General features: G+C 35.6%; 1 protein-coding gene across 2 annotated transcripts in view; it reads left to right on the top strand.

The window, feature by feature from the left end:
• Positions 1 to 7167: 7167 nt before the first annotated feature.
• The window catches only part of KLHL1 (kelch like family member 1), a 362590-nt gene continuing 352720 nt past the window's right edge, over positions 7168 to 17037 (top strand). For both annotated transcript variants that reach the window (XM_049647049.1, XM_049647048.1), the window contains exon 1: positions 7168 to 7670. In XM_049647049.1, coding sequence (XP_049503006.1) covers positions 7168 to 7670 — 503 coding nt within the window. The remainder of the gene's footprint in view (positions 7671 to 17037) is intronic.

Here is a 17037-nt window from a genome sequence, read left to right as displayed (position 1 = left end):
ATTTTTATTTTCAAGTCTAGACTTGACACACACAAATTAATACACACTACCATAATATTAGAAAGCTCACTTTTGAGAATGCTAAAATTTTCACTTCTATTAGAGGATAGTAAATTCATAGATAGTTAGCAGTATTCTGAACTTTGAATGACAGAATTCATGAAAGGATATTGAGAACACCAACACATAATGAGTGTATCTTTTTAAAAAATTATTCAGTACATGATAGGAGAGAAAGTATAGCTATGAAAAAGTGTCTAAGATAGATAATAAAGAGGAAATATCTATGGCAAGTGGTTTTAAATATTTTTCTTATATTGTGTCTTTTATTTTACCTAATAAGATTTTTATAAGGATTAAATGAAATAGCTTGCTGGCATTTAGGGGATGTCATAAAATTATAGCCCTCATCTTAGTTTCCCAGATCATTATTTAAGAAGAAAATAATAATAATAGTAAAAAATCTATATCTATCTATATCTATATATCTATATCTGTATCTATATATCTGTATATCTATATCTTTATCATCTAACTGTTGGAGAAAATATTCCGTATTTAATCTGAGGGTCATCTATCTAGTATGAATAGATGTGAAGAATCTAGTATAATCTGCAGATTCATCTGTTATTTTCCCACTCTCATCTCCATTTGTTTTCTTCTAGAATTTTACACTAAAACTTAAGTAGACCACAATCTCAGGAACTCTATGTAGTATTATGATCTTCAGATTCATCTATCCTAATATTTTTCAGACTGTATTCAGTACATGTCAGATTTCCTCTGGTTTCAAAAAAAAAAAAGTGACAATTTTGATTTCACTTGCTGATTAACAACTAGAGAACTAGAGAAGTATAGGAAGAGAGAGGTCACTGTACTTGCAGAAGACAGAGTCTAGGGCAAGGGGCCCTTAGTTAGCTTTTCCCAAGACTGGCAAGTAATATTCTTTTGGACTGGGGATGAAAGGCAATTTGGCAATAAGAGTCATGAAAGCATATTAAATAATGACAGTTTTTATATTCAAATTAGAAAATAGAGGCCTATTTACTTATAGTAACAATGTTCAGAAGAAATTTGATTTGTTGTGGGCGCCTGAGGGGCTCAGTTAAGTGACCAACTTTGGCTCAGGTCACGATCTCGAGGCTTGTGAGTTGGAGCCCCGTGCCCGCCTCTGTGCTGACAGCTCAGAGCCTGGAGCCTGCTTCGGATTCTTGTCTCCCTCTCTCTCTGCCTCTCTCTCCTCATGTTCTGTCTCTCTCTGTCTCTCAATAACAAATACATGTTAAAAAAATTTTTTTAAAGAAATTTGATTTGTTAGAATAAGCCCATTGAAGGTCTTTGAATATATAATTTTCTTGAAATAAAAATCACAGTACCATTTCTAGAATAGTGTGTATAAAATGTTATCAGCTGTTATAAAGTCACATATTACGTACACATGAACATCTGGAAAAAAGAGTATTTGTAAACTATCTGTAATTTATGTTATCTCCTTAATCAGAATTATATTAGGGCAAATGGGATCCTATCTTCCTCAGCCATGCTTCTATTACCATAAATTTTTAAAAGATCTGGTAACAATGCATACAAAAGCAGATATAAAAGTTTGCCAGATGCATCTCGAGATGGAAGATGCAAGTGTAGAAATATTACTTGTGTCCAAATGAGACCTGAGACAGTAAAACATCACCCAAGTGTAGTTTGGCTTACAAGAAGGGGGTATTTTTAGGTCTTCTAAGCAGAAAAGAAAATGTAGTGATGTTAAAACTAGTAATTTTAATTTCTGTTATTTTATCTATATTTATATAGACATCATAATCTCTTTCTTACAACTTCCAATCTTCTGCATTTTATATAGTACAATCTTACTATTTTATTTTGATATTAATGGTAAAAATTCCATGGGGCACACAATATGTCAAAATGATCCTGGAAAATTTACATATAATAAGTAAAATAATGAAATTATACTATGGAAATTACAACACTTTAGAAAACATAGAGCGTTAGTTAAGCAGTTTTCTCTTTAAAAGATTGCTACATAGGGGCGCCTGGGTGGCTCAGTCGGTTAAGCGGCCAACTTCGGCTCAGGTCATGATCTCACGGTCTGTGAGTTTGAGCCCCGCGTCGGGCTCTGTGCTGACAGCTCAGAGTCTGGAGCCTGTTTCAGATTCTGTGTCTCCCTCTCTCTGACCCTCCCCCGTTCATGCTCTGTCTCTCTCTGTCTCAAAAATAAATAAACGTTAAAAAAATTTTTTTAAAACATTGCTATATGTACAAAATCAGTCACGTGATTCCCCAAATATTTTCTATAGTAGAAAATATTCTTGAAAAATAATTATATATTAAATGTATCTATATCTACATTAAATATATATATATGTACATATATATACAAATCTATACTTACATATTTGTGGAACTATTTTCATAAAATAGGTAAGGGTTCCTTTAATCATATCATGTTGTCCTGAGCAATATTAAATAACCAAATAGGACCTAGTACAAAAGTCAAAATAATGAATTTTCCCAAGCCACCTTGGACATTCTGCACATGATTTTGGCAAATAAAAGCATACTTAAATAAAGCCTGGGTCATCATAAATATGAATGCATTATATTAGTGCCATTTGAATTCCTGAATTCATGCAGTTAACTCAGTAGTTTACTTATGAGAATTTCTCAAGTGTATACATTTATCGCCTGATTCAAATCAAAAGGTCAAATAAACCAAAGAGATAGAGTGGACTAAATTGGCCCCTCCGGATCAATACGTCTACAAATGATGTTTATTAAGCAGTCACTCAATTGCTACTTAACTAAACTATACCTATACTGTAATGAAGATTAATAGATGTTGAACAGGCTATGATTATGTGTTTTAAGCAAAAGTAAGAGGCTTTGATATTATCCATAAGATCACTTAATATTAGTGCTATATGTTAGTGCTATATGTTCCATTCATTTTTGGAAAGAAAATGTCATTACAAAACAATCTTCATTTTCATTTACACATCCACAATGCTGGGCACTCAATTTAAATGACATCCACCTGTTTTAAATAATTTTCTGGTAATGTGCATAGATATGTGTCATTAAAATAAAGCATAGATAAACAAAAACAAAAATACAGTCCCCATCATAAGACATGAACTTTCAAACAGGATCATAATTGGCCATTAAAATGCTTTTGTTGAGTGTTATTACATAGAGGCAACTTGTTTGACATTGCAGAAGGCTGTCAAAAAGATTCAAGAGTATCAGAATTCACTTTTCCTGGATAAGCACACATCTAACTGTATTTTAGAAAACAGTTACTAAAAGGAAAAAGTCCTCAGCCAAGAAAATGCTTGGGTCCAAATCCAAATTTGTGTATTGCTTAAATATTTGAGTTGTAGGAACTTTCAGTATGGCGTAGTTAATATCCAGTTTGGATGAAATAATAATGTAAAGAGTTTCGTACATGTATGTAGTTGTAAATGCTTGAGCATCCTCCAGATTTGTAGTATCCTGATGAATCATTTTTGCTAAAGTTGTGTCAGGAAATTATGGCAATATGAACACTCATCTGAAAGATCCTGATTGACTGAAAACAATTCAATTTAATTAAATAAGTTTAGAGTAATTGAGTTGATTTTGTCTTTAAAACTAAATGTAATGTGATTGTTAAGATTGTTTTAAAAAACGATCCTTGTTATGTCAATGCCATTTATGAACTTGGAGATCTTAAATCTTAATTTACCTGACTTTCTAGTGAATTATTAATTAGGATTGGCTAAACAATCGTTTTTGTTAGATCTTCAGCCAGCGGCAAGGAACCTAATTCTGCCATATATACTACTACTTGGCACTGGACCCAGTATGTAGTAAACAATTAATTTTTTTACAAATTTTGAATAGTCGGTAAATAAATTAATGAGTGCAATATTTCAAAAGGCATGTTTTTCCAGGATTTTTTCTAATATGTTAAGCTAAATCATGATATCTTAGTAAATTCTTTTGTTTCCTTCATTTTTTTCTTCCTTCCTTCATTCTTTACTTTTTTCTTTCTTTCATTGTCTTTCTTTTTTTCTTCCTTTCTTTCTTTTTCTTTCTTTTTTTCTTTCTTTCTTTCTTTGTTTCTTTGTATCTTCTTTCTTTCTTTCTTTCTCTTCCTTCCTTTCTTCCTTTCTTTCTTTCTTCCTCTTTCATTTCTTTTCCGTTCCTCTCCTTCCTTTAATACTTCATTTTATCCTCTGTCTTTTCCTCCTTGTTTCCTAATAGTCTAGTAACAATAATTAATAATTAATAAATAAATACTAAAGTTTAAGAATATAATCAATCATTTTCTTCAATAATTTCACTTTAACATAATTTCAGGCATGTTTTATTTTCTAAATCCTATGTATTTTACTTAATAATTTAAATGAATTATGTTTGAACATGTTCCTCAGCAAGACTGATTATTGTATGCAGCTTGATAAATATAGAAAAGTAGCTATTTTAAATAGTAGCTTGCAACAGTGTTTTCAGCTCATAAGATATCACTATAAGACCACCAAATACTGAGAAAGCATACAAAATATCACTACCACAGTAACTACATTGGTCATCATTTGTTAAATATGCCTTAATCTTTTTAATTCATGTTCCTTTATAATAAAACTCAATATTATATTTCTTTTGGATCATATAAATTACTCTTTCAAATAGACTTTTAAGCTATATAATAGTAATACCAGTATTGTAGAGTAAAAGAGGAATACAAAATGGAATTTCAGAATGACAACAAAAATGAATTTTATATTACAGTTTTTGAAAGTTTACAGATATTAATCAATGAAGAATATATGCATATGACAGCCTTGTATTTTTGTTATTTTAATTAAGTTAAATTATTTCAAGTTAGAAAATATATGAAGCACGGATTTCTATATAAATCATTTAATTAGCTGCATCTGAAATTTCTACATTACCTCTGATGGAAAGTTTCTCTGTCCTGTTTGTGATGTGTAATTTCATACACTGCATTCTTCCCTAAGGGAAATGCTTGCTTGATTCAGTTCTTGGATAAAAATGATCTGTCACCATTGTTGCTTTAAAGGACTTTTTTTTTTATTCTCTCTCTCTCTCTCTCTCTCTCTCTCTCTTTTCTTTTAAACAATGAATACTGAAAGAAAAAATTAAGGCACTGGGGATTGCAGTCCAGCTGTTGTGGCATAAATCAATATTTAAAATGCACAACAGTGATTTTTCTTCCCCTGAAAGTGGGGGGGAAATTGTGTGCTTAATTTATTGTTTTGTTAAAATGGCCAACTTTGTCTAGGAATGACTTCATACTTAGCTTTGGTTTCTATTTAACTTTACTGCTCAAGAAGAGGGAACGGAACAGTAATATAACTGCACTTTTATATGTGATTCCTGTGCCCTGATGGGGGTCGCTGAAGCTGTGAGTTTCACAAATGAACAACAGCCACATTCACCATGCACTTAAGGAACCTGCTGCTTCTCACCTCCTTTGCCTTCAGCAAAGGTGACTGGGTTCTATTTTAATGGCTATTAAAGGAAAAAGATGAAAAATTTCCAAGTAGTCATAGCTAGAAAGGCATCATAATCCTCATCATTCTAAGTATAGGTATAAGGGAAAACACATCTGTCTTCCCTTCTTCAAACAGGAGATTTTTGCAGGATAGTAGCCTTTGGATGTATTTGTTCATTGCCTAAACTCTTCTATGCATTCTGTATCATGATTTATGCACCAGAAGGTTATGCCTGGAAATTCTCTTTTATCATTTTATTCCACTGCTTGGTTTACACGAACAACAGCTTTCATTCCAAAGCTACACACCGAACACACTGATTTTGCAAAAGTCGTCCCCTGCACTCAGATGCCCATCTTAAAATTTCTCCAGCACGCTTCTGGACCCCAAGATGAAGCGCTGCCTGAGTGTGTTAATGGCAGAATCACAATGTGTCAGAATGGTGGCATTATCACTCTTTAATGCCAGCATCACTGTTTCTTGTGTCTCACTACAGACAAACCAAGGCTAAAGGTTAAAGGATGTGGTTTATTAAATAATTCAAGCCCTTAACCTGCAACCTGCAAACCTATGGCAGCCTATTAAGTTTACGTTGCCATGATTCACGTTTGGTGTTTACTGATACTAAAGCATAATGTCTGTTTGTTTTACTTTTATTGCCACACAGTAATGTAGTGAGGAAGGGGGATGAAAAAAGGTGACAGGACCTAGCAAGGGGACAATAAGAGCGGCAGACTCACTTGCATAAAGAAGATTGAAGCCTTCCCTCCCTCCCTCCATCTCTCCGTATAGGCCCCAGTGCACATCTGCGTCACTTACAGGGGAGGAGGAGGCGATGAGGCAGAGAGAAAATTGTACTGTGAGGACCTTGACAGCTTCACGGGCGGGCTTTTCCTTTTGCCTTCCTATGTTTTCTGGAATATTTATTCTTCTCTTTTACAAACTGACTATATAAAACCACCCCTTCTCGCCTTGCAGAAGGCATTTGACTTTCTCAAAGACACCCAGCAAGCTCTCAGAGCATCCTCGGAGAGGCCAGGCACAGGGGCGCAGGTGCACCGAGAAGACTAGGGGGTGCGCTTCTTCTCGACTTGGGGAGCTCTCTCTCTCTCGCTCGCTCTATCTCGCTCTCTCTCCCTCTCTCTCTCTCTCTGCGCTCTCCAGGCACTGAACTCTGAGCTGCAAGGACAGGAGAGCCGACACCTTCCCGACTGAGGTTTTGCCACGGGTGCATCCCAGGGAGGTGTATCCAGCTGCCGCCGCCTCCCGGGCTTCCGAGCGTGCAGACCTCCCTTCTTCGCGCACCTCCATCACCAGGGTCGTCCCTCCCTGCCGTAACCACGGGGCCCCCGCGCGCGGATCAAGGATTCTCAGCCCTCTGCGTCCGGCTCCTGCCTCTGCTCGCAGCCGGTGGGCTCCCCACGCGCGGGTCCTTGCGGACCTGACCGCAGCTGAGCGGCGCGGCTCTGCCGTCCGCGCTCGGGTGGTTGCCTAGCAGGGCGCGCAGCCCGCCTCGCCGCGAGTGCTCCCGGAGTGCAGAGGGCGCAGTCCGCCGCCTCCTCCAACCCCCAGCTCTGCTGGCCTCCCCCACCAGCTGGTCTGTCTACTCCCGCGCCCGCTGAGGTCTCTTTGCCTTCTTGCGTCAAGCATGTCAGGCTCTGGGAGAAAAGACTTCGATGTGAAGCACATCCTGCGACTCCGCTGGAAACTCTTCAGCCACCCGTCGCCAGCCCCAGGCGGCCCGGCGGGGGGCGGCTGCCTGCAACAGGACGGCAGCGGCAGCTTTGAGCACTGGGGCCCCAGTCAGAGCCGCCTGCTCAAAAGCCAAGAGAAGGGCAGCGTGAGCACTTTCTGGAAGAAGCCTTCCTCTTCTTCCTCCTCTCCTTCGTCTTCCTCCCCTTCGTCTTCCTCCTCTTCCTTTAATCCACTGAATGGCACCCTGCTGCCAGTGGCCACAAGGTTGCAGCAAGGGGCGCCGGGGCAGGGCACCCAACAGCCAGCCAGGACTCTCTTCTACGTGGAGTCTCTAGAGGAGGAGGAGGTGCCAGGCATGGACTTTCCTGGACCACACGATAAAGGGCTGGTCCTGCAAGAGCTCAAAGTGGAGCCGGCCAACTCAAGCCAGGCAACAGGTGAAGGATGTGGACACAGGTACAGTAAGACCCCATGGGGCATCCAAGCATCTCCCAGTTTCCACTGATTTCCCCTCTCCCCTGTGGGCTTTGGTAGTTACTAAGACTAAAACGTTTCAGGTTGAAAAATTTGATTGAGAGATGCCAGCTCGGCTTTTATTACCCAAGTTTATATCATCTCACTGAAAGTTTGCTCATTAATTTCTACAGGCGCATTCATATGGTTTTGCTTTTTGCAAGTTTTCAGAGTTGTAATCACAAATTGAATATATATGCATTTTGGTAAATCTTTCAGTGGAGTGGGTCTCATATTTCTGAGATGATGGTGTTCTTCTGTCGTCTTCTGTCACATCAGTATTGCCGTTACCTGATGTGAGATGAAACTTGTTTTAAACACCAGTCACAAGGATCTCATGTACTGGCCTAGAAATTGACTTAGTGTGTTATCTAGGATCCCTGTGTCTTGAATCTATATACCAGAACTAATGAGGTGCGTGAAAGGAGGCCACTGGACAGCAGCATTTTCTCTTTCCCTTTTTTATTCTTCCATGAAATGCAGTGTTGTTATTCTCTATTCTAACTTCCCTTTTTATCTTCCTGTGTGTTCACTTTTGCCTTATTCAGAGTCTTAGAATTAAACTGTTGCTGAGCCTGTTTGCATTCAGCTGTTCTTATTTGGTGGTTTAGGATGGGATCTTTAGGTGGTAGGTCAACATTTATGTTTTGTCTATTTCCAATATCAGATTCTTTTAGAAGAATTCTACCTTTAAGACTTATAGAAAACCTTCAGACACATAAAACTTCTGAGTTTTACATTTTTAGAGAATTGACTCATTATTCACTACTAGTTTTGGCATCTAGTGAGGATATGAAAAGATTTGCATTTAAATTCATATGGTATCAGGATACATTATTGAAGAAACATAGGAAACATAGGAAAATTATAATGGATATGTTTATTAGATTTAATTACCTCTCAATAACAAAACAGAAACAACTTTTTAAACTTCTGGTTGATTGAATCACCTTCTTATAAAGTTGATTAAGTCACAAAAGGAATGCACAAAATAATACTGTAGGTGCTTTTCATGATGTTGACAAATGTGAAATTAAAGATGAAAAAATATCCTTATAATTTTCAATTATGTGGATTATATGGAAGAACCTTGGACATACTCTAATATGTTAAGACATTTAATGTAATGTATGTATTAAAAAGGAGGAAGTTTAATTTGTAATTTTCAAGTATGACAAAGTTTTTCTTTCCATATATAGCAGACCTAAATATTAGTCTATCTATTATTCAATTAAGTAAGATATTTTACCAAAATGGTTATAACTCTGGGTACCACCAATACCATAAAGTAATTTGATTTATGTATTTACTAGTTATTATAGTTTAAGCCTTTTTTTCTATCAAATATGTTGAGCTTTACGTCCTTTAGTGTAGAATATTTAAAACCATTCTTTTTAGTTTTCAGAAATCATAAGCATTTAGCAATTCATTTTATATATTTAAAAGAAAACATTATGTTAAATATTTACTAATTACTACTTTATTGAAACTGATATTTTATGACTAAGAGACTTTATAAAAAATAGATTATTTTTTTCAATTCTGTAAAGTCTTAAAACCAGCTTAAAATATGTGACCTTCTTGAAAACACTAATGTTTAATAATTTTTTTAAATTTGTTTTACAACAAATACACTTTTAAGTAAATGAGACATATTTGTCATGAGTAATTTCTGAAGATTTTTATGTAAGTTGAAGAATTTGAAAATACTAATAGAATATTGACTTAAGAAATTATAATAAATAAAAAAATAAAAGTCATAACCAATAGAACACTTAGGCACAAAACACCCATCAGATGTAACTTCTGGTCCCTCACTTTTGAATGTATATCATTTTTACTCACAAAGAGTTGTATATGAAAAGAATTCTGAATATAAGCAAGTCCCACCAAAACCATCTTTGCTATTGGAATGATGGTTTCCTATGAGTTCTTACATGTTTAAAATATTAAAAATCAGATCTGATTTTATTTTTAAAATTGTGTTAAGACATAAATAGTTTAGAAAAATTTGAGCTTCTCACTGGAAAACAGAGTTATTACTGATAGTGTGGATTGCATGAGTTCCCAAACCTTCATAGAGCATTGGTTCTGTGCTCATAATTGATTAAAACCATGCTACTAGACTTGAGTTAGCCATATATAGATATTGCATATATAATTATATATGTGAATTTTAATATGTGGTAAGAATAGGGTTCACTTCTCAGAAAAGACAGCATTTCCAAAGTACTGAATGCAAAATAATATGTAAAATAATCAGTAATGTGCATTTTCTTTTGTTTCTATCTTAGCACATGCAGGGAATCTACATAGTGTTTATATTGATCAGTGAGTACATAAACCACCTAAACCCCGCATGATAATTTTGATTACTTGAGTTATTATTATCTAACCATACTGTGAAGTCCCATTTGATATTTAGCATCTTGTTTTATCAGTTGTAACTTCCATGCTAAATTAATCTTCATGTATGAAACAAGAGCTGACCCCTTTCTTTTCTCTTCATTTTCTGATCTTCTGTTTATTCATTTGGTTTCATGCTAGTTAGGAAGATTGGTTTACTCAAGTAAAAGTCACTCAGTTGGTTTCACTTGTTCAAACAGTTGCTGGGGATGTTCAGGGGAAAACTTCCTGTAATCTCAGAATTCTGGGAAACTACAATGGAGTTTAAACATAAAGGCAACAGGAAACCACTGGTAAACTAATTTATTACCTGAACCCAGACCTTATCTGGTCCCACCCTACTAGGCATACATAAAGAAATCTCAGTTTTCTAATACCTTAACCATTACACCATTAAGAATTCTGACTATGGTAATAGGTTCCTCATCTATGTGATTAGTCATTTATTTTCTCTACTTCATTGTGAACTTAGTTGTTGGAAAGTATATAATCTAGCTATTCAGATTATCATACATTCTTGGTGTGGATATTTTTATCCAAAATTCTGTAGGTAGTAATCTAAGAACCAAAGAGAAATATTTATATTTTCGCGATTTGTAGTAATGTGAGTGGGAAAGGAGATGTCATGGTCAACTGCCTCCTTTTTTAGTTTTCTCAGTTCTCACGGAATGCAGTCATCTGATTCCATGGTTTCAAATGCTGTCCACAACCTGTATCTCGAAATTTGTATCTCAAAATTTGGACCTGCCCCTGACCTCTGGTTTCACACACCCACCTCTCTGCTTGACCTCTCTTGTGGATATCACAGACACAATATAAATACAACATTGTACAAAACTGAACTCATAAATGTCCCCCTCTCTCTTGCTCAGTTTCCTTCTTTATCTCAGAGAACAGCTTTCCATGCATTAGGTTGTACAAGCCAAAAATTCAGGGTCGTATTTGCCAACATGCTCTTCTCCATTGTTTTCACTATTCCACCAAGCACTGTCACTTTTTCTTCAAAAATTCCCTTCTTCTATCTGTGCCACATCCCTCCATCTCCATTGTTTGCACCTAATTCTAATATACTGTCCCCTTTCAACTCAGCTTCTGCCACTGCCATTCGCATCATCCTCACTCATTAATTTTGCCACATATAATCCATTCTCTGATAGTGGAGTGAATGAAAAATTTAAAATGAAAATATGAACTATTTTGCCACACCCAGATTCTCCTTTTATTTCTTTTTCCTTTTTTTTTTTAAATATTTCCACCACCTTCTGACCACAATCCATACTCTGCACAGATGGACTTTGGATGATCTGTCTCTTGTCTATTATCAAGGCCTTTCCCTCACCAACCTCCCTCTTACCCTCTGTCTTCCAGACTCAGTGTCCTCCCTCAACGTTTTTCTCTATCTTTGGGCCTCACAAACTTGTTTTGTCTCCTTGAATATTGGCTCTCCTTCCCTCAACCCACCCTTTTCTGATTTCATTCCTATTTATCATTGAGATGTCTTGATTAAGAGCTTTGTACATTTCTCAAAGAAGCATCCGTTGATCCCCTAGGCGAATTAATTTAAATTTTTAAAAATTTATTGCATCTGCTCATTCCATGTTCTTGGAGTAACTAAATACTCTCTACTTTTTTTTCAATTTCTCATTGTCACCTGTAACCGTATATTAATATCTATGTTGTTTTTATTGTTTGTCTCTAACAAAAGTTGCCCTGGGGCACCTGGATGGCTCAGTTGATTAAGCTATTAAGCATCAGACTTCAGCTCAGGTCATGGTCTCATGGTTGGCGAGTTCAAGCCCTGCATAGGGTTCTGTGCTGACAGCTTGAACTCTGGAGCCTGCTTTGGATTCTGTATCACCCTCACTCCCTCTGCCCCCCCTCCCTCTCTAAAATGAATAAACATTAAAAAAATTTTAAAAACATTGCCCAGTGGACAGACTATTTCCATTCTGCTCATCATTTTGTCCCTATCATAGAGCATGTAGTTACTCAATAAACACTGTTAAGTGAATAAATATTTGTCATAATCATAGTGAGTGACATTGATTAAGAACTTCCTATTTGCTAGATAGCATGTTGAATGTTTATACTGTGCAATTTAATATTCAGAACAGTCCTTTGATTCTGGAACAATTATGTATCCCTTAGGTATAATGATTAGATAGATGAGAAGACTGAGGTACAGACAGCTAATTAATGTGCCCAGAAGCATAGACTTGTACATAGTACAGCTGCACTCTCTCTTCTTACTCTCTGATCCAGACACCATATTCCAGGCCACTTTGCTAATTCTCCTTTCCTTCTGCTTAAACAAACAAACACAACAGAACATAAGAAAGGGGCTACAGCTAAAGTTATGCTGAAGCAGTTTTCCTATTCCCTTGGTTGCAATGATTCTCTGTTTGAATGTTTAAATAGACTTTTTAAAATAATAGTAATGGGTGGGATGCCTGGCTCAGTCGGTTAAGCCTCTGACTTTGGCTCAGGTCATGATCTCACGGTTTGTAGGTTCGAGCCCCGTGTTGGGCTCTGTGCTGAGCGCTGAGAGCCTGAAGCCTGCTTCAGAATCTGTCTCTCTCTCTCTCTCTCCCTCTCTCTCTCTCTCTCTCTGTACCCCTCCTCCACGTGTGCTCTCTCTCTTCAAAAATAAATAAACGTTGAAAAAATTAAAATAAATAATATAAATAAAAATAATAATAGTGACAGACAATGCCTCATAAGGCTCAAAGAGAACTTCTTAGTCTGGGTTAGAAAACACTCAGTTTTTTTTCTGAAGTATGGTTCATTCTGTGCATTTTACTTTATAATTAAACAACACCATGAGGAAATGACTTAGGGAAAACTAATTTAATTTTTGAATCCAAAAGAGAGCTTTATGATAGAAATCTGCTTTTGAGGGTCGGAACAATTGATACGGAAAATTGTCACCAGAAGAAAGCATACACCATTAAATTATCATGAAGGTTGGTGAGACCTGAACCAGGTATTTGTTGAGAATGTTAAGAAATCAGTCTTGCCTCAGTCAAAAGGAAAAAGCACCTTTAAAAATGGTTACAGGCTATTTATTCAGGAAAGGAGTTCTTAAACTATGCTTCCATGGAACACTAAAATGAAGTCATGTTCATATTTTTCCTGTAACCCTGTTTCGTAGTGAAAAAGAGTATGGAGTGATTTTACTCAAATTTATGTCTTCTTGGCTAATTTATCCCAGGCTGGAGTGTTACACAGTCTACTGTTATTTAGAGCAGAACTAGCAGCAGATAATACCTTGTTTGGGGAGAGCTTCTTTTATTTATTTTAGGATGGGTTTATCAATATTATTTGTCATTTTATAAAGAAGCCCATAATTTCCAGGTGCCCTCCCTTCTGAGCACACTTGCTTCAGGGAAAATAAGAAGATCATAAAGGAGAAAGAAATAAGACCACTTGATTGAACTTGCAGGTACCCAAAACTCCAGAACCATCTGAGTGAAAGATGTGACTATAAGTGCAGAATGAAACAAATACAACAAATATAACAAACAAACAAAACCCCATGCTAATTGAGTACCGTTTTCTGTTTTTCATTGATGAATTTCTAATGAATACCTTGTAAACTATATTATTAACCTCTTTAAGGTATGGTGATTTTAAATAATCTGAAAGTAATCCCTATCCAATCAAATTAGCATTTGGCGAATACAGAATATAATATTGATCACATATTTGTTTTAGTTGGCTTCTTTTTTCTAAGCCTCAAAAAATAATTTGTGTATCTGGGGGATAATATGCTTCTGATGATTACTTAGATGATGTGTTTCTAAGTCACATTCCATTGTTTTTGACCAAGAACTCTTACGGAATTACAGAAAACTAAGATCTACAGCATATTTTAGAGTTTCAAGTTTCTGAACATGAAAATATGCAGCATTTTAAACAGAGTCTCTAAGTAACAAGATTCTACTGATTTTATTTTACCATCTAAAATAACCACAGATATTTTTGTAGTAGTTGTAAAACAAATGCTCTGGAATTTACATACTAGGTTGGCCAAATAATAATTTACCTTTCTACATTTAAAATAATGTTATTCCAAACTTTGAGGAAAAAATCTGATATAGATACTGATAATCTGAGCTGATTTAAATATTTGAAGATTTTTAAGTCAAGTATAAGCAAAAAGCAAGCAAACAAACAAAAAAACCCAAAACAACAACAACAAAGAAACCTGTTGTACCATATAAGTTTTAGGATGACTACTTTGCTGACTTTTCTGGCCAGAATTTGAGAACAGATTGATATAAGTGTGTATGAAAGCTTAACATAGGTTTTCCTGACCAGAGAGAATGTGTGCTATAATTTAGGATCCCAAGAAATATCTGTTTTGAGTGGAAAGTCTATGAGGTAGATCATTTTGACTGATGATCATGTCACAGGAATGGTACTTTTTGAAAATGATCTGAGAATCTCCAGGAATAATAAAGAGTGCATTCAGTTGATGTTAATTCTGAATTTGGCCTTTCCCGTTCTTTTGGTGGATTTAATCTAATTCAGATAACCGATTACTATAGGTAATCTTTCATTTTGAGTTTCTATCATAATTGTGACACTGTGTCCAGGCCACATTTTTCCTTAGTGATGTTGATTGACATTTGCTCATGTAACTCAGCATTTCCATCTTGACTAAAATACAGTGGAACAACTTAAATTATGAGACCAGAAAACTGGGAGGGTTTATACTATAAGGGAAAGGAAGAATTCAACAATTTTACAGTTTTTCAAGAGGTGAATGCCAAAAATCTCTTTGTATCAACAGTAAAACACACAACTTTGTTTTATTTCTTTAGTAGATTCAAATTCTACTAAAATATCCAAGGTGTCTCTTTAGGCCAATATTCAAAAATACCAGAGCTTCAAAGAAAAATGGAAAAATAGGAAATATGGCTATTTTTAAAATCTATATTTTTGAATATATGTATACAAAAACACTCTGACTTTCTAACTCAGAGATTCAACCTCGAACTCTAACATTTAGGAAATAAACTTGGAGTTGTTTTTTTCTTATTTGTAATAAAATTTAAATGTGATGCCTACTTTTACATTTACCCTTGATATACTGGTATGTAATTTCAGTAGAGAAGTTCACACAAATTAGTACCTAGATATTTGGCACGTGGTGATCCTGGTAATGTTTAAACATTTATTGGTGCAATTTTCTTTTCTCAAAAGGAAATTTTGTATTATAATTATTTTATGATTCTGGTTTACCGTGACTTTGGTTAGATCAGTCAATTGTCATTAACAAAAGCAATATGCCCATATTTTATATATATATATATATATATATATATATATATATATATATATATAAATTCAAAATTCTTAAAAAGAAACTAAGATGAAAAAATCCTGGGCCAAATAATATTCTAATCATTTTATTAGTCACCATGAAATAACTGGACCTCCTGCCTGGCTAAGACAGAGTAACAGGGACTGGACTCACCTTCTCACCTAGAGAAGCAACAAAGAACAAAAGAGGGAGAGAAGAAAAAGAAAGACAGAAGGAAGACAAATAAAGGCAAAAAGGAATGAAGAAAGAAAGGGAAAAAGAGTGGGAGGAAAGGAGGTAGGAAGGAAGGAAAGAAGGAAGGGAGGGATGGGATATATGAAACAACATTTTTCAAGACACTGGACATCAGGTACTGAAAGAGAGTGATTCCTGAGATGTGAAAATCAAATGAAATGACCCTGTGATTGTCCCAGCTTAACTCCTTGAGAGAGATTCCAGGCACTGATGCAGGGGAAACCAAGAGAAATATGATAACCACCCTGGATTGAAGAGAGGGAGCTGAGTGTCCAAGGAGCCCAAGTCAGTGAGATCTCACAAGACAGAATGTCACAGAAAAGACCTTCATGGAGAGAAGTCTCAGAAATCTGTGGTGGGGCCTCTTGAGTATTTGGCAGATCAGTATTCAGTAGAATAATGACAGATACATGTGTTTAGGAAACAGCCCAAGTCTTGGGAAAGAACTATATTAGAATTAGAGGGACTAACACCTGTCCCTAGCAATAGGAATGGAATGATTCATGAAATTAGAGAAAGTATTTGGAGGAATGTTACATTAGTAACAGGAAATGACTAGCCCTAAAATAAATGCTGCCATGGTTCTGCTTAACAAATCCGAAGTATCAGACGGTTTCCATGTAACATTAAATGTGCCTTGGAAAAAAATTGAAGAATAATTCATATATTTAGAAGTATTTAATGACAAACAAGGTGAATTTTGTAATGTATGACATCCAATTAAAGATAACTAGGCAACAAAGGAGTAGAAAAATATGAACCATAATGAGGAGCAAAATAATCAATTAAAACTGACTAAAAACTATGGCCGACAAGGTAATTAATGCAGTTAAATCATATTTTATATATTCAAGTAGTTAAGTAGGGTCATGGTAGATAGGAAAAGATTAACATCAGACTTCTATAATGCCTGAGATTTTATGTGTGTATATATATATATATATATATATATATATATATATACACACACACACACACACACACACACACATATATATATATATATACACACACACACGCACACACACACACACACACGCACACACACACATACATATAGGGTGACATTAATGGTGGAGCACAGATTGCAGAAAAACATGGTACCAGCTGGAACAAGGAATGGAAATCACCAGAAATGATAACTACATGGGTAAAAGTAAGATTAGTTTTTATTATATAAATCTGGAACATTTAAAAGATATATGATGGTTAAACAAACAAAAATATTATAATATGAGAGGTGTGTTGTATTTTTTCCATATGTATAAGATAAATGTATGACAACAATAGCATTAAGACTGGTAGGGGAATCAGGACAGCTGGGTGGCTCAGTCAGTTAAG

The sequence above is a fragment of the Panthera uncia genome (assembly GCF_023721935.1).
Source record: "Panthera uncia isolate 11264 chromosome A1 unlocalized genomic scaffold, Puncia_PCG_1.0 HiC_scaffold_16, whole genome shotgun sequence".
NCBI classification, from domain to species: Eukaryota; Metazoa; Chordata; class Mammalia; order Carnivora; family Felidae; genus Panthera; species Panthera uncia.
This window is presented reverse-complemented; position numbering and strand designations above follow the sequence as displayed.